The sequence below is a fragment of the Pleurodeles waltl genome, chromosome 1_2 (genome assembly GCF_031143425.1).
Source record: "Pleurodeles waltl isolate 20211129_DDA chromosome 1_2, aPleWal1.hap1.20221129, whole genome shotgun sequence".
Lineage (NCBI taxonomy): Eukaryota > Metazoa > Chordata > Amphibia > Caudata > Salamandridae > Pleurodeles > Pleurodeles waltl.
In genome coordinates, this window is record NC_090437.1 from 98,792,127 (window position 1) to 98,814,417 (window position 22,291).

General features: G+C 44.4%; 1 protein-coding gene across 2 annotated transcripts in view; it reads right to left on the reverse strand.

Moving 5' to 3' along the window:
• DNAH6 (dynein axonemal heavy chain 6) overlaps nt 1-22,291 on the reverse strand; it is a 1,211,389-nt gene that overhangs the window by 1,134,329 nt on the left and 54,769 nt on the right. For both annotated transcript variants that reach the window (XM_069236637.1, XM_069236634.1), the window contains exon 2: nt 1,807-2,001. In XM_069236637.1, coding sequence (XP_069092738.1) covers nt 1,807-2,001 — 195 coding nt within the window. The remainder of the gene's footprint in view (nt 1-1,806; nt 2,002-22,291) is intronic.

Consider the following 22,291-nt stretch of genomic DNA (forward strand, 5'->3'; position numbering starts at 1 on the left):
AACACTAATGGCCTGATTACGAGTGAGTCTGTAAATTCCTAACCCATGCTTAAACCCCTGTTATTCCCCATAAACTCATAATAGATGCCATTTATCGCACCTGGTAAATAACTCACCAAGTGGTACCATTATTTATCAGGTGCAGTAACTAGCGCCTACATTCATAATCAGGGCCTTAGTCTATCACTACCCCAAACTTATCCTAAAGATAAACTTAATCCTAACATTAAACCTTTACTGACTCCCAAGTTACAACCTTACCAATTATACTATGCCTAAACCCATACGTTTGCATAGCCGTAACCCTAAATTTAGCCCTATGCCAGAATGGTACCATAAACCCAATCCTTAATCTAAAACAACCCTATCCCTAACCCAAATCATAAAACTAATTAGAACTAATTGGAGCTCTTTCCCAAACATTGATCCTAACTCTTACACTAATCCAAACTCTAATAGGGTATGCTGTTTTAGGTAGATGTAGGGCCAATGTAGGTGCAACTATATAATAGAATCTCAGTCGAATGGATTCAATGTATAGTGGTTGTATAATAGACATCCAAGAGGAATACAAATTTGATGTAAGTATTTAAAGAAATTAGAATTCACCATATATATTTAATTTGTTAAGCATTTTTTTCCTTAAGGCAATTATGGAGTCTATAGAAGAACACAGTAGAAGAACAGTGCATGCAAAAGTAGGATCCCACGGTTGTTGTTTCCTCTGCAATGAAGGATTAACAACAGAATGAAATGGAGCCACAGGTTTTAGTTCTACCACCTTACAGTGCCACCAAGTTCTACCTTACATGGCTCACTGAAGAGAGGACTAGGGAGGGAAATCAGAGAAACCAAATACAAAAACCTCACACACTGGTGCCACTTAGAAACAAAATAGCAAAGTGGGACGAATGAAAATTGGCCCTATGCTGAAGAGTGTGTGGGATTATGAACTCTGTGGTGCATTTCCTCTGGACATGCCCAGGGTACACAAATATTGGGAATCCCTTCTAGAAAAGATTGACCAGGTCTTTAACATTAATATCCTGAGTGATCTGTGGGCAATCCTGCTGGGCATGCAATATCCAAGGGGGAAATCCCACAAATCGCTAAGGGGAAAGCAAATAACAATGACCTTGATTACAGCAATAAGGATGCTTGTGGTTCACTCCTAAGCAGAATGTGGGTAATTCTGGCCATCAAGAAGATCTTGTTTTCCATAGAAAATAAACAAGAGGAATATGTTTCCAATTGGGACCCTATATTACAGCTCCTTTCCAAAGAATTCAGAGAACTGACGCGGCCTGAAATTATTTCAGGCCGTACATCTCCTCCCATCATACTCATCTGAGGAGGATCATGGCAAGCCCCTAGAGGTGAATCAGCCCCATTCAAAACATCAACAATAGAGTGTAGCATGCTACAAGGATCACAATTGCACCTGTACTAATAGATCATTGGAGGTTGGGGGTTTGATTACTTTGGTAAAATGTCATCTGTTAAAATTGAAGCTCCTCACCAACCGATGGGTTGTAATAGACAATTCTATTTGTATCAAATGCCACATATAGAGAGTTAAATAACAAACATTTAAAGTTAGCATTTTTTAGAAAAGTGTTGAAATATTCAGTTGGGCTTTCAAATCATATAGAAACATTAAAACCATATTGCCACCAAAGGGAGGCTTTCAGACCATGACTCAAAGCTCATAATTATTCCTTCTTGCGTACAAACAAGATACTCTAAATAATTACAGACTATATCAGTTTTCTAAAGGCTTAAAGTGTGTTTGACTGAAGTGCTCACCAAAGGTTCCAGCTTGATGGGCTGTTGGCGTTTTCTTGCTTTTGCTCTTGCATTGGTGTCACGTGTAAATGTCAAAGCTTTATGGCTTGACACTATCTGTTGTGGAGCCAGGGATATCAGTCTATCTCTCAGTTTGTCTGCGTCAGGGAGCGCCAGCTGCTCACCACTAAATGGACCATTTGTAGATTGGGACATCTGTAAAGGAAGAGATACAGATTATAGCTATAAATACTAAAAACATTTAGAAGATGCACATTAACTGAATATAGTGGGCTAAATGTGTGAACTTTTAGTTGCTACTGGTGGTACTGCATACTGACCTAGATTTGTAAAGACAATTAAAGCTATTTTAATCTGATCTGACTTACAGAATCATGCACCTTTTCCTTTCTTAAAATGTTGTTTTCTGTTTAAAATGGCCAACAAACTGTCTCCCACACTGGAGCACAACCAGATTGGCCATATTACCACCCTGGCATTATACCTTTGGACTGCAGGTTTAGGGGCTGTTTTCAGAGTAGGATGGGCTGCCATGACCCGCCATGCTCTATAAGCGACAGTCTAATTGTAGTCTCTTATATCATGGGGCTGGTTGATGGATTTTTGCCAGGCCCGCTTCTGGTTTCCTGGAGAGGTGTATGGCACACATCATGTTCATGGCAGTACAGTGTATTAAAAATCTTACCAGTTCCATAGCAGGTGAAATAGGATAGACAGGACATTTATTTCATTAGTAACATTGCTGGTACAAATTCGTAAAGTTTCCTTTTAATGAGGTTGTGTGACATGCTACTGGAAATTCAGGACTAAACCAGGAGTATGTCATAGTTACTCACAGAAAAATCACTGACCCCCATAAGGACTCTGGTCAAGATAGAGGTGTTTAGCATGTTCATGATTTTAGGTCATTTCGTTCCGTTTAGAAGTTTGACCAGTTTCACAAGGGAGTCCATGCATTTCGTCAACAAGAGCCAGTTGTCTGCCACCTGAAGATTCCAGAGATGGATAGCCCTTAGAACCTTCCAAAGACACACTCAAAACCCTGCTGTTAAATGAGCTATTATAACAGCCACTAGGTATGCCGTTGGCCTCCCCACAAAACAATTTATGTTCTTGGCTATAACTGTCTTAGGCAGTAACATAGATCCTTTGTAAGAAATTGGGTTGTTGGTTGGTTAGGGTGTGAGCCTTGGTCAAACAGCAACCTCAATCCTTATCATGGTAAATCACAGGCAAACCCCAAATTAGCCTGTGCTCATCCTCCTCATAGCTCAGCAGAGAGCATTCAGTCTTAACTTAGAGGCAATGTGCTAAGTATTTGTGCAATACTTCACACAGTGACCCCACACCACAAAAGGAGCCCACAACAGAGTTAGAAAAAATAGATCTTAATTTAATAAGACCAAAATAGCAAAAGTCCAATCAGTAGAACCGGACACACTGAATTTTACATTTTTTAAACAAAGTAGTGCTAAAAAGTGTGAAGGGCCAACTGTGGCTATCTGGTCGCACTGTAAGAGGACAATGTCACAAATTCAGGCTGACCGCTATGGAGCGTGGGCTGGCTACGTGTACTCAGTCAGGCCTGCGGAACAAAAGTATATTCAGTCTTGGTTTGCGGAGCGGTAAGTGAATCTGAGTCAAAGATGTGTCACGCAGCCGAGGCAATGCATTAGTTCCAAGATACGCCAAGGCTGTGGTGCGAGGTCCTCATGTGTCAATGTCAAGGATCCCATCGACAGGGCTTGCAATGCGAAGTCCGGTGTCAGGGATGCGACATGAAGTCAGGGGGATGTGTAGGTTCGAAGAAGCTACAAGGCTGTGATGCAGAGTCTGGCGTCATTGGCAAGGCTGCCACCAACAAGGGATGCAAGGGCCTGCACCAAGGATGCATCATGCAATGGCTGTTCCGAGGGCAATGCGGGCTGCAGCAGCGACCCGCGCCATTTTGCAACAGGTCTAATCCATGCAGCAGTGGAGACGCACTGGTTCTGCTAGGGTTGCATCATGCAGCAGAGGAGATGTGTCGATTCCACTAGATCCACAGGCTTGCAGAGCACCTTAGGCACACTTCCATGGGTCCACAGCTGGGATGGCACCACTGCGCTGGGTTGACTAACAGATGGCAGAGAATAGGTGCAGATACAAGGTTGTTGGAAGCCTGTTATGTCCCTGAGGCTTCAGATCAGGAGGCCAGTCAACTAGTCCTAGGAGTCGCTCTGGGTTCAGGAGATGCAAGTCCTGTCCTTCTCACCCAGGCAGGAGCACAGCACGCAGCGGGTCAGTACAGCAGACTAGGAGTCCAGCAGAGTGCAGTCCTACCGCAGCACAGCAGTTTTTCTTCATGGCAGAATACCTCCAGGTCCAGAAGTGTACTGAAGTGGTGGTGTCTGACTGAGGTCAATCTTTTATACCCTGGTGCCATGGATCTGGAAGGTTAACGAGGCTTCTAGACAGTAGCTTTGAAGGACAAGAAAGTCCCTGCCTCCTCTGCCTTGGCTCCAAGCTGGCTGGAGTGACAATGCCGGCTTGTTAGGCCCTTTCTAGGGAGACAGGACACAGCCTATTCAGGTCTAAGTGAGGCTGTGTCTAGCTCCACACAAAGCCCAACTACACCTAGTCATGTGACCAGAGACAGGCTGCAGGCACCAAATGGCTAAGGCAAGAAAATGCCAACTTTTCTAAAAGTTGCATTTTCAGAATTACAATTTAAAATCCGACTTGACCATAAGTTAGGATTTGACATTGTGATTCCAGATACACCAAATATGAACCAATTATCTCTTCCCATTTGGAAATTAAACTAAAAAAATTTAATAAGGCAACTCCAATGTTATTCTATGGGAGAGATAGGCCTTTGAGTAGTAAAATTTAATTTAAGAGTTTTTCACTACCAGGACACGTAAAACTTAAAATTACTTGTCCTATGTTTTAAATACATTGCACCCTGCTCTCTGGACTGTCCAGGGCCCAGCCTGAGTGACCTATATTATTAAAAAGGACACTCTGGGCCAGGCAAAATGTTTCTTTTGGTGGGTTGAAATGGTAGTTTAAACTACACATCCACCATCTGCAATAGCAGGCCTGAGACCTATTTTACAAGGTTACCTAAGTGGATGGCACAACTAGTGCTGTAGGTCCACTGGCACCGTTTAATTTACAGGCTTTGGGTACATGTAGTGCCACATTACTTGGGACCTATAAGTAAGTTATATATACCATTAGGGTATAAGCCAGTATTACAATTTTTAGAGGCGAGAGCACAAACACTTTACCACTTGTTATGAGTGGTAAAGTGCACAGAGTCCTAAGACCAACAAAAACGAATTTTGACAAAAAAAGGAGGAGGAAGCCTAAAAGTCTGGGGATGACCCTGCAGGGGGGGGGCAATACAACATCCTTTCATTCTGAGGGTCATGGAAAGTAACAACACGTTCTCCACAGTAGGGGTGTAGTGGTATACATTTCCTTTTCGTTTCTTTCATTTTGGGAAGAAAAAAAAAACTTTATTGCTAAAATACTAGCAAATACTACAAAATTCACTATGGTGCGGAGGTTGGAATTTCATCACATTATGAGGATGTCATAGGGGCATTCGAACAGTGATTGTTCCTGAACTATAGGAAGGCTTTAGGTATTTAGGGCCAGATGTATCAAACGGTTTTACCCATTCTGTGTCTATGGGAAAATGTGTTCGTACATATGGCCCTTAGTTCCCAGAGCTTCTTCCAACTGTACATTTCTATGATTAAATATTAGAAATAAAAAGGCAATTATACAAAATTCGTTTTGAAGTCAGATTGTCTCGAAAAGATCATTTATCTTTTCTTTACGAGATTGTAAAGAAGACAAATTACTTCAACATTTAACCCATAATCACGCAGTTGTAACATACACAGATACAAAATAGTAAAACACTTCGAAATGTTTCCACATTCTGTATACTGAAAAAAAAACAGTTGTCTATTTCATTTGTTTAGAAAGCCCTGCACATAGAAAAAAGAGTTTCAAATGCTTTTTGGAAGAGGTGGGATGTTACTAAGGAAATAAGTAACCAATTACATATTTTCACTATACCAAATTAATTCATACATGATTTGGGATAGAGCTGATTTCAGGTAAAGGAAAACTAGCATCTCACATAGAAAAATATGTAGGAGTATATGAAGTTCCATTATGTCACATAGTGCCACTTCAACATGTTAGCGCAGTGTGCACAGGAAAAACACGTAAAACGATTTGTGGCTTACTTATTTGTCCAGCAGATCCCGGACCCTCAGTGAGAGGGTTTCTCATGCGATGATTATTCATACAACACGGAGGATGTGAATGAAGAAATGTGTATTCACCTAATTGGTAACCACCTCACTGGGATCTCAACCAAGAGTTAATTGATCCAGAGCAAGGGGCCTAAAACATTGAGAGATCTGCCTGGATATTTCTTTCATTGAAAAGACGTGCTAACTGAAAGGAAATCAAAATGGGAGCAGGAAACATTCCTTCCAAAGAACGATAGGCATTTTTGGAAGATAATTTTGCCATCTGACACCAAAAGTGATTATTTGTGTGAGAGGCCAAGGTCCATATGCAGATATCCTGGTGCTACGGATCTAAATTACCTGGACTTCACTGATGACAAGTTGGGACACACTAGCAGCGCCCTCACTGCTTGAAGACAGACATTTAGTGGCAGTAACTGAACAGGTGACAAAATGGAAAACTTTGTCGCTGCTGAAAAGAACAAGTTACTTACCTTCGGTAACGCTTGTTCTGGTGGATACATTAGCTACCTGTGGATTCCTCACCTTATGAATTCGTCCTTGCGCCAACATCCGACGGAAAGTCTTCTTCCTAGCTGTCCACGTCGACGAGGACGTCATAATGGCACGGCTCCACGTGACTCCGTCTGACGTCACCGTGCCAATAAGAGGTCCTCGGCGTGCTGATGTCAGTTTCACCTCATTTTTTTCGTGCCTTTGAGGCGAACAGGTGAGAACAGACTCATAAAAATACATCTACACAAGAACACTTCCCATTAATGCATATATTCACATGAAAAATCTGAATATTAGAATGTTAAATTATATATATATATATATATATATATACACATATATATACATAAACAAATATAAACCATATACAAGATAACCGTGAAATCAGGCAGGCAACGGGGAGGCGGGAGGGACTGTGAGGAATCCACAGGTAGCTAGTGTATCTACCAGAAAAAGCGTTACCGAAGGCAAGTAACTTGTTCTTCTGATGGATACAACTACCTGTGGATTCCTCACCTTATGAATAGAGTCCCAAAGCCGTACCACACTCGGTGGTGGGTGCCCGCCTGATTACACCAAGAAATCTTGCAATACCGAGCGAGAAAAATGACCGTCCCTCCTCACCTCAGAATCCAAACAATAATGTTTTGCGAAGGTATGGAGGGACGCCCAAGTTGCCGCTTTACAAATGTCCAGTAATGGAACCCCTCTCGCTAGGGCCGAAGTGGCCGACTTAGCCCTAGTAGAATGGGCCCTGATACCCTCAGGGGGAACTTTCTTCGCCAGAGAGTAACAAACTTTTATACACAGGATGACCCACCTGGAGATTGTTCGTTTCTGGACCGCTCTGCCCTTCCGCTGTCCAACATACCCCACGAACAGCTGATCATCCAGACGAAAGTCTTTTGTTCTCCCAAGGTAGAAACTCAGAGCCCTCTTAGGGTCCAACCGATGGAGCCTCTCTTTATCCTTAGAGGGGTGGGGAGGAGGGTAGAACGAGGGAAGGGTAATAGTCTGACCCATAGGACCCACATTTGGCCATACCTATTCAATTTAGGGTAGCCACTCAAGTACACAAACAGTGATCAATGGAATGCTTGAATTAATCTCAGCCAATGGTAATTAATCAGCCCACATCCCATTCCATCATTATTTTGCACACCATGCCACCTCAGTTTGGACCCAGCCATATTCAAATCTGTCTTGACCCTGCTCAAGTGGGAACAGTTGAGCCCGAGCTGCCAGGCCAGGTCCTCTTTGAACCGGAACACAGACACCCTAGGATCAGTTTTGCCTTAGTTAATAATAATACAATTGTGGTGGCAGTCTTATTTAAATCTTGAAGCTAGTTATATCGTTGCAGCCAGAAACAAAAAGAATCAAAGCCCAAATGCAAACTCGACAGAGCATAAAACTGCACTTCACAGTTTAGAAACCACTAGAGGTCTGCTGTAAAGGTAACGTGCAACAAGTTTTGTTTTAGGATTGAAGTTTATTCACACTCTGTATGCAAGTAAAAAACATAGACCAGCTTGGGGTCTGATTTACTTAGGGTCACTTAGTGACCAGAAATAGTTTCTTGCCTCTTTCTGTTGCCAAACTCCAATACAATAAAGGAAATGCTTGCCCGACGTTGAAAGTAGTCAAGATTAATTTATAAGGTGAGCATTAAATCTCTATTTGCCAGTACTGAGATCTTTTGTACAAGTACAAAGATTGAAGTTTGACTGCCAAATATAATTGAATGGTATGAAACATTTTTTCATTTGGTTGCCCCCTTATATTGTTGAATTACACACTTTATGATACCTTCCATGAAATGTCTTTTGTTTCTGAGCAGTAATTGGAAAAATCTGCAAATGAAGGCTGCAAATGTTCTCTCCGATGACTGGCAATTTTTGCTCTTTGCCTCATCTTGTAATGAATTGCCCTTTTGTTCAGGGCTACTGTTTGGAAGAGCGGTAAAAGTCGGCTCCTGAATTTTATAGGAAAACTCTTCAAGTGTAAGGAATGGATGGTCAAAACTTGAAGTTCGTGATTATCTGTTTTTTTTATCTGCTACATTGAAACCATACTAATGCATAATTAGCCAAGGTATATCCTCAACGTTTTCTTCAAACATTAAAGCATGTTATAACAATGTAGGATAGTATCACCATTAAACTACGCTTTATAGCTGCATAATGTGTGGAGATCATCTATTTTTATATACATTACACATAAGCAATTCTATATTTAAAAAAACAACGGACAGACTGTATCAGCACCTTCAATAGCCAACAGAACAACACAAGACTCAACAACTTACATCACCTCCCCACAAGTTATCAGCTTTCCACTTTTCTTTCCTACTCTTTATACTTCCCCAGTTTCCATCCTATCTCAGTGAGCAAAAAACCTTAATAAAAGATTACTTGATATATAGGTCGGGATTATTCTTTCTCATACCTTTCTATTTGAAATACATTCTCTTTACACTTTATTAGATGAATGCCACCCTACTCTCAACTAAACCTCAGTAAGCCAACCATAGCACCGCCCCTTTACCAATCATTCACTCGCTTTCTTAGTAGCCCTTCCTGCAAAACCTACTTAAACTTTTCTAACCTATATACTCATGCCACTCCATGAATGACAATTTCTCTATCTGTGCTACCTCTTTGCAAACTCACAATATCTAACCTCCTCCGTCCTAATTACTTATCCCATTTGTTCCACTTGCATGAACACACTATGAAAGTTACATCTAACTACAATTAAATTAATCTAGGTCTAGAAACTAGAGAATTGATTTCCTCAGAGTTCAAGACTAACCCATTAGCTAACAAATGTACAACAATAATTAATAAGCATTGGAATACCCCTAACTTTGGGTTACAGAGCAGTGAGCTACCGACCATAAAGCACTTAACTGCTTTGTCAGGTGTAGTAAGCTTTTTATAAATGGAATTACAATACAAGCACACATTATTGCAAATCCCCCAGGAAGAGGTATTCCAATACACAGACTTTGTCATTGGATGTTTTCTAGCACAAGCAGTGAAAAAAAACACTACTGTGTCATGCTCCGAATACCAGAGAATGGTATCCCTGAAATTGCAAGAATAAGAGGTTCAAATTCAGATAAAAATAGTTTATGTTAGGGAAATGCCAGAGCAGAAGACACAACAAAGGTTGAGGCATCTATCAGTGGCAGTTGGACTCACCAGGATTACACGCAGTCAGGGCTGCTGGCAGTATGAAGGGAATGGCTAGTAGTCAACATATCTCAATACACATTTGCACCTGTAAAATACGTTTTGAACAGAGGACTGAGCAGTGTGCTCTGTTACAATCATGACTCTTTACTTTTATCACTGAACTTAATCATTCTTCATGATTTCTTAAAAGGCAAAACCAGGGAACCACTCATTATTGGCATGAGAATAGTTAGCTCATTTACCATTTTCTCTTAGAGTGCTAGTGCTAATCAATTCAGTTTAACATCTGAACAAACAGTATTGGAAGTTGCAATTACCTTGGAATTTGTGTTTCATTCAAATTTGAACAATATTACTAAGGCTGAGTATTGAGGAATAGACAGTCTCAGGAAAAACCCTAATATTAAGAAACCAGCTGACAAGGGGTTTCAAATGTCATTTTGACAAAGAACAAAGAAAAATGAAGAAATCCAGGTCTATGTTATGTTTGTGGAGAAACCTTACCAGTTACTTACCAATAGTTCAAGACCCCAGAACTAACCTTAGGAAACAAATCTCTAAATTAGTCCAAAATGCTTTGGCACACTCTTAGATTACTCCAAAAGGGACATGATTTTTCATTGAATCCAACCACAGAGTGCCTAATATTCACAAACATTTTCTTCCCAACCATAGTTTCAAGAACTGCTTCTTTATTAGAGGCCCTTAAAAAATGTTATATGTTTTTTCTAAGTAACAGGTCCACCAAATTAAGTTAAATATTAAGGACACAATATATTTTCTATGATCAAGGACACCAGTTTTTACCTCTCTTTGAAATCACCCTCAGTCTCTCCATCATAGCATGTGCACACTGCCCCCAGTGAGGTGATAGAGAAGAATCTGTGCCATGGTGCTTGGTTATATAGTGCCCCCTACACATCTCTTACAATGGTGCAATTAGGCCTCACTCAGAATGTATTTATATTTTGAAGAAGAGGTCCACGGACAGCATTATACTCATTTGGTGGGAGCCATATTTGCGCCAAGCAAGTGAATATTTACATTGGCCAGTCTGGAAAATAAGTCGCCTATCAAGCCTCTGCTTTATATATTAACCACAGTAAAGTAGGGAGACGATACAAACAGAGTATCCTTTGTGTCTGGGATGGTTCAGAAGGACCTAAAGCAATTGCTGGTTTAGGCTGAATGACCAAGACCACCATTTAAACTTTAGATGGTGGTCTTGGTCTTGGATGGTCTTACAGTGTCTGCTCCATAATTTATTTGAATGTGGTTCTTAATTCAGTACATCAAAACCCAATAGAAAAATACACCAGAAGCCCATAAATGAACATGCACTTCTAGATGATTTGAAAAGGTGAAATATCCGGGGGGGGGGGGGGGGGGGAAATCAGAATGTACTGTATTCATGCATTGCTTTTAATCATGATGGTGCCAGCACCACCCATTGACAGAGAAAATTACATAGCAATTCAGTAACATGTCATTTTAGTTAGCGAATTGCCTGATGAGATCAGTTCAACAGTGTTAGAATATGTCAGTTCCTCTCTATGAAGTAAAATACTGACACACCATTAATGTAGGACAATCAAGGGTGTTCTCTGAACATGCAGATATCTTAGGGCTACATGAGCCAGAAGAGCGAGAAACGCTATCTAGATGAATCTGAGTTGGTAATGTACAAGTTACTTACTTTCGGGAACAATATATCTGGTAGGAACATATTCTAGTTGCAGATTCCTTACCTTTGAATTCCCCAGGCATTAGCCTGGATCCAGAGATTTCTTTCTTCGAGCAGTACCTCTGCGTGCCATCAGGTGGAGTCGGTCGACTCCACTGGCGTCCTGGTCACCGTGATGATGTCGCAATTGTATATAGGCGCCACCCGGGTGCGCTGACATCAGTTTCTTTTCACGACTTTTCACTGCAGTAGCGCAGAGCCATGAAGAACATTGAGAATGGTGCACCAAAACTAGGGCCCTTAAAAGGAAGTTCCTGTCCTTAAAAATCAGTTTCCAGTGCGGGGAGGATGGGCAGGTTGGTAAGGAATCTGCAACTAGAGTACGTCTCTACCAGATACATTGTTACCGAAGGTAAGTAACTTTTACATCTGATAGAGACTTCTAGATGCAGATTCTTTACCTTTGAATAGATACCCGAGCAATAATATCCCCGGTGGTGGGCTGCGAACCAAAATCACACCAAGAAGTCCTGCAGGACCGAACGGCCAAAGTAGCCGTCCCTGCAGACCTGACTGTCCAGGCATAGTGTCTGGTAAAAGTGTGCAGAGATGCCGACATTGCTGCCTGTCAGATATCCAGGACTGGAACGCCCTGCGCTAGCGCTGTGGTAGCAAAAGTAGCTCTAGTGGAGTGAGCACGCAAACCTTCAGGGGGTTGCTTCTTAGCCACAGCGTAGCACATTTTGATGCATAAGAGCACCCATCTTGAAATGGTCCTCTTCTGCACCACCTTCCCCTTCTTTGCACCCACATATCCCACAAAGAGTTGATCATCCACCCGGAAGTCTTTGGTACGATCAATGTAGAACACCAACACTCTTTTTGGATCTAGGTGGTGGAATCTCTTCTCTTCATGTGAGAGATGTGGGGGTGTATAAAAGGTAGGCAAAGTGATGGATTGTCTGACATGGAAGGGTGTCACTACTTTAGGTAAAAAAGAAACCTTTGTGCGAAGTACCACTTTGTCAGGGTGTAATGCCAGGAAAGGTGGTTTAGATGAAAGAGCTTGGAGTTCACTTACACTGCGGGCAGAGGTGATGGCAACTAAGAAGACAGTTTTGATGGTTAAGAGCCGTAAAGGGCAGTTGTGAAGCGGCTCGAATGGGGCACACATAAGGTATGTTAAGACTAGGTTTAGATCCCACTGGAGCATGATGAATGGGATATGAGGAAAAAGATGTGTGAGGCCTTTAAGAAACCTCCCAACAAGGAGAGACTTGGACAACGAAGGTTGATCTGGTAACCTCAAGAAAACAGAGACAGCAGAGAGATATCCCTTAAGGTTGCCCAGGGTAGCAAGGGAAAAAATAAAGAGAAGAACCTGAGAGAGAGGAGCAGATAGAGGATCAACAGATTTGTTGATGCACTATGCCACAAATGTCTTCCAACGACAGACGTATACAGTTTTGGTTGAGGGACGCCTGGCTGCCAAGATGACGTTACAGACTTCGGGTGGCAGGTCAAAAGACGTCAACTGTTGCCACTCAATCTCCACTCAAGGAGACGGAGGGTGGACAGGTTCAGGTGGATGACCCTCCCCTGTGCTGCAACAGAAGATCCTCCTGAAGAGGAAGTCTGAACGGAGGAGCTTTGGCCATGCTCAAGAGCTCGGGATACCAGACTCTTTGTCCCCAGTCCAGAGCCATCAGGATTACTTGGGCCCGGTCTTGCCTGACCTTCATCAGAACTGCAGAAGTGCTATGGGCGGAAAGGCATACATGAGGCCTGAGTTCCACTCGTGCCGAAAAGCGTCGCCGAGCGAGTGCTGCCTTGGAAACTCCAACGTGCAAACAGCTGACATTGCTCGTTCTCTACGGAGGCTAACAAGTCTAACCAAGGCTCTCCCCATTGAAGGAAGAGACCTTGAAGAGGCAGTCTGAACGGAGGAGCTATGGCCATGCTCAAGAGCTCGGGATACCAGACTCTTCGTCCCCAGTCCAGGGCCATCAGGATTATTTGTGCCCGGTCTTGCCTGATCTTCTTCAGAACTCTGGGCAGAAGTGGTATGGGCAGAAAGGCATACATGAGGCCTGAGTTCCACTTGTGACGAAAAGCGTCGCCAAGCGAGTGCCGCCTTGGAAACTCAAACGTGCAAAACAGCTGACATTGCGTGTTCTCTACGGAGGAGTTCAAGTCTAACCAAGGTTCTCCCCATTGAAGGAAGAGACCTTGCGCCACCTCCGGATGTAGACGCCATTCGTGATCGACCACGCATCTTCGGCTGAGTTTGTCTGCCCTGGCGTTCAGGCAGCCCGCCAGGTGTTGAACCTGATGTTCCAGCCAGGTCCAGAGGTGAAGATCCTCTTGACAAAGGGTCCAAGACCCCACTCCGCCTTGCTTGTTGCAGTACCATATGGAAGTGGTGTTGTCTGTGAATACCTGCACTGCTTTCCCCTATAATGCTAGTCAAATCGCTCGGAGCTCCAGAAGGTTGATATAGAGCCTGGTTTCCGCCGGAGACCAGAGGCCTCTGATCTCCGCCTCTCCCATGTGGCCGCCCCATCCCTGGAGTGATGCATCTGTCACCACTGTAAGATCTGGTTGGGTAAAGGGGAGGGATCTGCCTTTGACCCCATCCTGATTTATTAACCACCACTGCAGGTCTCTCGCAGTTCCTCCTGAGATCTAGACCTTGTCGGAGAGATCTCCCTGATGCTGCGCCCACTAGAACTTCAGGTCCCACTGCAGAGCCGGCATATGCCATCTGGCCTTTTGAACTAGCAGGATGCGGGAAGCCAGGAGGCCCAGCAGCCACACAGTCATTCTAACCGAAAATCCAGGATAGAGGCTGAAACATCGGTATCATAGCCCGAATATCCTGGACTCGCTTTTTGGGAGGATACGCCCGAAACTTCACCGTATTCAGAACAGCTCCAATGAAAGGGAGCGTCTGAGAAGCAGTCAGGTGTGACTTGGGCACATTGATAGTGAACCCCAGAAAATGCAAAAGGTTTGCCTTAGTCTGGAGGTGGGAGACGACTCTCTGTGGCGAGTTCACCTTCAACAGCCAATCGTTGAGGTAGGAGAACACTGGAACCCCTAACCTGCGCAGGTGAGCTGCCACCACTACCACCAATTTTGTGAACACCCGAGTGGCACTGGTAAGGCAAAAGGAAGCATGGTGAACTGAAAGTGCTTGTGACCTACCACAAATCGTAGGTAAGGTCTGTGGGCCGGAAAGACGGGGATGTGGAAGCATGCGTCTTGCAAGTCCAAAGCTACCATCCAGTTTCCTGGGCAGATAGGACCTGAGCCAATGTCAACATTTTGAACTCCTCACTCCTGAGGAAGAGATTGAGGGACCGAAGATCTAATATAGGATGAAGACTCTTGTCCTTTTTTGGCACCAGAAAGTAGCAGAATAATAGCCACGACCTACTTCTGGGAGAGGGAAACTCTCTATAGCTCCTTTGGCCAAAAGGGTTTGGACTTCCTCGTGGAGAAGTGCCATATGATCCTCAGATATGCAATTGTATGAAGGTGGCATGGCTGGAGGAGATGTCTTGAATGGAAAGGAGTAGACCCTTCGGACGATCTGGAGGACTCACCTGTCCAAGGTAATGGATTGCCATTGGGGCAGGGGATGGGGAATCCTGCCATCAACTGGTTACTGGTGTACCCGAGGACTAGAAAGGTTTGGGGGTGGAGGAGGGGACAGGAGTGGACTGGGGGACCCTCTGGCTCCCTGATTTCCAGGATCATGGGATCCTGCTGTCGTGCAGGGGCTGTACAGCATGCGCGGGTTGATGGTTAGGGAGGGAAAGAACACAGTTGGGTGCCCCTTCTGTAGCCACGAAAGGCAGACTGTTTGGGGTCTAGGAGCTGGCACAAGGCCAAGGGACCAGGCCGTGGCTCGGGAATCCTTGAAGCTCTCGCGCGTGGAGTCCGCCTTGTCTCCAAAGAGACGCATGCCATCAAAGGGCATGCCCATCAGATATTTCTGGACATCCCCTGAGAAGCCAGATGTTCTCAGCCAGACGTGGCGTCTCAATGCCACCGTCGATGCAACCGAGCTGCCCAGAGAGTCGGTCGTATCCAGTCCACAGCAAATCATGAACTTTGCTGCGTCCCTCGCATCTGTCACGGCTTGGGAAAGGACAGTCTGCCCTCCTCCGGATCTCTAGGCAGCACTTGTGCGACTATATCCCAGAGAGTATGGGAACAGAAACCCAAAAGGCATTCAGTGTTCACGGACCACAGAGCTAGACTGGTGGAAGAAAACATCTTCTTCCCCAAGTTGTCCAGTCTTCTTGATTCCCTATCCAGGGGCGTGGTAGGGAATGCGCCCGATGAAGATGAAGCCTAGATGACCGTGCTCTCAGGCGTGGGATGTTGAGCGAGGAATTTGTGATCTGATGGTGCAGGTCTATGGCGGCGTGCAATCGTCCTATTCACAGGAGCCCCTGTGCTGAGTGTGGATCAGGTACTCAAGAGGACGTCTGTCAGTGCTTCATTAAACAAGAGAAGCGGTTCAGAAGAGGAAGAACCAGGTGAAGCACCTCAGTTAGGAGATTAGTCGTAACCTCCACAGAAGGAAGTTCGAGGTCCGAGACCTCAGCCGCCCTTCTTACCACCATAGAGTAAGAAGCTTCCTCCTCCGTAGCCACGGAAGGTGGAGAGACCATGCCAGCGTCCGGGGAGGAATCCAGACCACTGGCGTCACCCAATTCTTCTCCATGTTAGCGTCAAGCTGGTATTCCAAAGGGTCCAGCGGCTCCTCTACACTCTCCCCATACCCATACCCAAAAGTATCAGGGTCTGGATCAACCCTGGGCCCAGGAGAGCCCTTGGAGAATGCAATCGATGTCGATCGATGCCGTTACGGCTCCGGGTTGACAGGTGTAAGTATAGGATCGATGTCGATTCTGGGCACAATCGGCGTCGGGAGCGTCAACGTCTTACCCAACGCCGGAGAAGGTCGTGCAGGTACGACCGACGTTGGGATGGATCTAAAAGCGGATCCAGAGGGACCCTCCAGAGTCAGGCCAAAGCCGATGACTTGGAACCCAAGGGGGACCCTAGTGACACACTTGGGCTCAAGGGCACAGAGGGTGGGCCAGTCTGCCCACGAATGAGGCGCATGACCTCATTAAATTTGTTCAGCTGAGCAGGTGTGGTGCCAGTTCCTGGAAAGTCTGGGAAATGCAGAGCGGACTCAGATGCAGGCTCCGATGACAGAGGCCTAGAGCATCGACGCTCTTCCTGCGTTGCTTCATCCGATCGTCGGGTGAAGTCGAGGAACGTTTATCCTTCTTCGGCTTCTTTTTCTTGTGAACCGAATGCCCCGAAGACTTCAAGGACGAAGAGTGGTGGTGACTCCGCAGATAGTCTCAAGACCCTCCTCTCAAGCGAGACCGGGAGCGACAGAGTCAAGTGTCAGGCCGCCAGCAGCTTTAGGGACCGCTCCCTCAAAGCTTTCAGATTCATGGCCCAACACACGGAACACGACTTCGGGTCATGGTCGCGCTCCAAGCAATAGAGACACACAAGGTGCGGATCGGTCACCGACATAGTTCGGTGACAGGAGTCGCAGGGTTTAAAGCCAGTCTTATGTGACATCCCTTGATGCATCCACAACTAGTCACAAAAAGTTTGACAAAAAGTTGTTAGTAGTCAAAAAATGACTGAGGTAGCTATTTCTCCAGATCTGCACGAAGGTGGACGTGGAAAGAAAATAACTGACGTCAGCGCGCCGGAGTGGCGCCTATATACGACTGTGATGTCATCAGGACGACCACAATGCCAACAACGCCCGCAGAGTCAACCGTATGTTAAGACTAGGTTCTGATCCCACTGGAGCATGATGAATGGGATAGGAGGAAAAAGATGTGTGAGGCCTTTAAGAAACCTCCCAACAATGAGAGATTTGAACAACGAAGGTTGATCTGGTAACCTCAAGAAAAACAGCTTACCAAGAGAAGGTTGATCTGGTAACCTCAAGAAAAACAGAGATAGCAGAGAGATATCCCTTAAGGGTGCCCAGGGTAGCCTTGTTGGGCAAGGGAAAGAATAAAGAGAAGAACCTGCGAGAGAGGAGCAGATAGAGGATCAACAGATTTGTCGATGCACCATGCCACAAATTTCATCCAACAACAGACTAGACAGTTTTGGTTGAGGGATGCCTGGCTGCCAAGATGACGTTACAGACTTCGGGTGGCAGGTCAAAAGACGTCAACTGTTACCGCTCAATTTCCATTCAAGGAGACGGAGGGTGGACAGGTTCGGGTGGGTGACCCTCCCCTGTGCTGCAACAGAAGATCATCCTGAAGAGGCAGTCTGAACGGAGGAGCTATGGCCATGCTCAAGAGCTCAGGATACCAGACTCTTCGTCCCCAGTCCAGAGCCATCAGGATTACTTGTGCCCTGTCTTGCCTGATTTTCTTCAGAACTCTGGGCAGAAATGGTATGGGCGGAAAGGCATTCATGAGGCCTGAGTCCCACTTGTGACGAAAAGCGTTGCCAAGCGAGTGCCGCCTTGGAAACTCAAGAGTGCAAAACAGCTGACATTGCGTGTTCTCTACGGAGGCGAACAAGTCTAACCAAGGCTCTCCCCATTGAAGGAAGAGACCTTGCGCCACCTCCGGATGGAGACGTCATTTGTGATCAACCACGCATCTTCGGCTGAGTTTGTCTGCCCTGGCGTAATGAGAAGATGACTTCTCCATCCCATCTTGGCTGGAAGATCATTTGCAGGGTGACAAGGGGTCTGAGAGGAGTTTGTGAATGGCCACAAAAATACATGTGGATAAATCAACATTAGTAAATGCATTTATACTCACCAGGAATACTTTCTGGATTTCTGGGAGGCACAGAATAGTTCAATTGAGTCATACAACTTACGTTTAGAACCAAATGTACCTCTGTTAGTAATGAACGACATTTCTAGCCTGTTTTGTAAAGGGACAAATGTGATTAAACATTGTGGCAGGGGAGAGGACATTGAAATGCATGTATTTCAACCAAAGGCATACTAGATGAAGAAACTGAACATCATTGTCAATACGAAGGGAAAGCAGTAAATTATTCTCAGTAAATGCAGTATTTCAATTCAGTATTAGTAGCATGAAATGGCACACTATATTTAAGTATTCCTAAAACTCATATTAATTAATTTCCTCTAGCTAGTCTTTTAGCTTAGTACTTCGTTTTCATTTTTCTCACTAGCATTTTACTAACTGAAACTCACAGTACCACTCAGGCTCAGTTTGGAGAGATTTTGGAAACCAGCTTATGTGATCAAATGTGTAAATACCTAGGGACCAATCCTAATGCTTGAACTGCGATGATCTTGTCCAGAAGTGCTTTGAAGTGACAAACAAGATATGAGCTTAAGGTGGCCGGTGGCACATTACTGGCCCATACAGGCATTGTCGCCCTATGAATCTAACCACAATCAGAACAAAACTAACGATAACTGAGGGCCAAAGTAAGAACCCATTCAACATGGCGTTCAGTTGTGGACAATGGGATTCGGGTACAAGACAGGTCCTTTATACTGTTCCCATTCCCAAAGGAGGTCCTGTGCATAGTCCATGTAATGTGCAGGTGGAATCAAGACTCCTGGCAACAATCTGCACCTATCCCCATGCACCCAGAAGCCTTTGCTCTCAGCTGAAGGTCAAATACTGCACCATTTTCCTTGCTCTCTGTACGGATGTGTACACTGAAGCATTCCTTCCTATCTATATGTAAATTCTGTTCTGTGATCCAAGATGGCACCACTGCATGGTTTCAGCGATCCCTCTGGCCAAAATGTATCTGTGGAGCAGGGCCAGCTTTATCGCTGGTGGCACCCTATGCGACAATCTTTTTTGGTGCTCCCCCCCCCCCAACCCATGACGCCTCCTCGGATTCCCTCGCTACCAACCGGCAAATGTGCCCCTCATTTCTCCATAGACCTCCTTTCACATACATTCATTTGTTTTAAAGCACTTCTAAAGGCTGGCTTTACTAATCGACTCAGCTATCCACATAAAACATAGTTCTGTTCTTTGCAGCAAGCATATTAACTCTCTACTCTACTTTATGGCGAGTCAAAGCTGCCACTGAACAAATCTCCCATCTCTCTCCCTAGCAGGGACATTAATCACAAGAGGTAACAACATTTTTATTGCTTCCTAAAAGCTGGACGCCCAAGGAACTTTTCAGCAGGTACTTTTAAATTGCAAGTTTCATAAGTTATTGCTAAACACAGCACCCCATGAGGTCAGCGCCCCCCAACCTAGGGCAGCACCCAGTGCAGCTGTACCGCTCGCACAACCCTAAAGCTGGCCCTGCTGAGGAGTCAGTGGATCAAACATACACACTGATTGTTTTTCAGTGCAGGGCTGTGTTTGCCCCTCTTTTATCACGCCTCATCCTCCCTGGAGCCAGGATGTGGTTCCTCACATATGAATTCATGGCTCTTTACTGAAAAGAGAAAAACATTTTCGAAAACAAGGACGTACTGCTAAAAAACTTCATTTGAAGGGGCATTATGGAAGCAATGTAAAATGTAGAAACTACGTACGCAAATGCAGCAGTAAGCGTGAGCAATGTATCTACATCAACCTGCAGTGCTCTGGAAACACAGCAGCTCACCAGGAATGGCTGCAGACAATGTCCAATGGTACTGGGGGAGGGAATATTGATCACAGATTGAAGCCAAATGCCATACTTTGTGTTTGTAGTCCACTTGGCATACGTTTAAGGCATTACAAGAGGGCAATGAGGACCAAGGTACTGGGTACAGACAACAGCCAACAGTCAAGCCATGTGCCCAGTACACACTGGCAGACTGCTACAGGCCAGGTCCAGAAGTGCATTATAGGTGGGAGTGTAGGCACTGTGCTATGGCCAAACGCCATGCTCAGTACCCACAGGTAGGGAGAGGCCAAATATACAATTACTAAACCAACTAAATTAACTGAAAAGGCGTGGTTTAATGGAGGTTATGGTTTGATAATATGAACACAAACTAATGAATCTTATGGAAAATCCTAATAATGCCCTTAAAAATGTAACTGAATGTCCCATCCCATGTGACATCACAAATGACATGAATAAGGACATCACTGATGTTATCACTTAAGATGAGACCAAAAATATTGCAGATATTATCATGGCTGTCCCCATCACAATTGATATTATCTGGTAGTGAAGGTCTACATTATCAGTGACAGATAGGAGATGCCTTCACTAAGATTATGATAAAAAAAACGAATCCTTCAGAACTGCTCTTTTTCATATACTGAGGTGAGGATGTTGTGTGCATTGGATAAGAAGTGAAGAGCAGAATCCTAAAAGAGATTAAGGTCATGTCAAGAAAGTCTGTGTGTGTTTTCCAATTGCTCCCCTCTCCCTGTAGTCCTGCACAGCATAAAATTATAGAACGTTAATTATCAATAAAAGGGAGATTTCAACTCAGGATTTATTGTGCGATCTTTATAATCTATTTGTGTTCACTTGGAAACCCTGAGTATAAAGGAAACCAATTACTGATAAATACCCATCAGTATTCACTCATAGACTTTCTAGTTTACAGAGATGCTTTTTGATGCAGAATCATCTTGAAGGTTTTCTGATGCACAACACAAAAAATAGCTTAAGACAATAATGTTATTTCACATCACACATGCATATTGCATCCAAAATACCATACAATATAATTCTCTCTCTATAGGTGCTAAATAACCCAGTGCACCAGCAGGGCCGTACCTTAAGGGGGGTTGTTTGGGGGTGTTATAGCCCCTAATTAATGTATTCTATAGTAATTAAATGGGTACGGGTGCTTTAAGTGGGGCATGGTGAGGTGTTTGTTGGATTTCATTTGGTATGTTTATATAACACATGCAGACAAAACACAGGCACACTTGTTTAAAAGTCTTAAAAATTGTTATTTTACAAAATAGCACGTTTTAAGTACCCTTCATGGTCCGTGCTATTCTCCATTTCTACTGCTCCCTAAGCCCCCTCCTGCTCTTCCTCTCACAGATCTGCAAACTTCACCAAAAACCTCACTGTGTGAGGAGGGGTGGGGCATTGGAGGGGGTGTTGTCTCCTGGCGAGAACCACCTAAGAGGCACTTTTGTCCCCACCCCCGCCCCAAACCCTCTCCTCTGAAAAAATAAACAAAAGTCTGCTGAGGGTGCTGTTGATGGTCTGGGGTGTTTTCACACCCATTAATGGACATCGACAGTAAAAAGTCTGAAAACGAGCTGAAAAACACTATTTACTGTGGTTTTCAGCTCGTTTTCCCTGCCATCGTGTGATATTGGCTCCTCATCGGATGACCGTGTGAGGGGAGCCAATATCGTGTGCCACACTGTGGCACTGTGTGAGTTGGCAGGTCTGCTCTCATATCATGTATTTTAACCAGCGTGATTGTTAGGAAATATGAAGCTCACCCACCCTCAATCTTACTGTCAAAGCTACATCGCTGTGCACCAGTAAGACTGTATAAAATAAATATGGCATATAAGAGCCAAAAACACACACGCTGTGGCCCTCACAAGGAGTATAACCCCAGGGCATTGCCGGAGACACAGAATAAACAAGCACTGGCAAAATGAATAGGTTGAGCCTATGGGAACTATTGACTTTGTCAATGTGTATAGCCACGTTGCTCATCTGTGTGGATAGTCGTATCATAGCTTTTTTTTTTTTTATTGCTGGTGAAATGGCAGGCAGAGAGGCATCTTAGAGATTGGGTGTGCAACACAAACGTTGTCATTCTACATATTTCAACCTAAGCAATAACAGTGGGATGAAAACTCTTGGAAGAAATT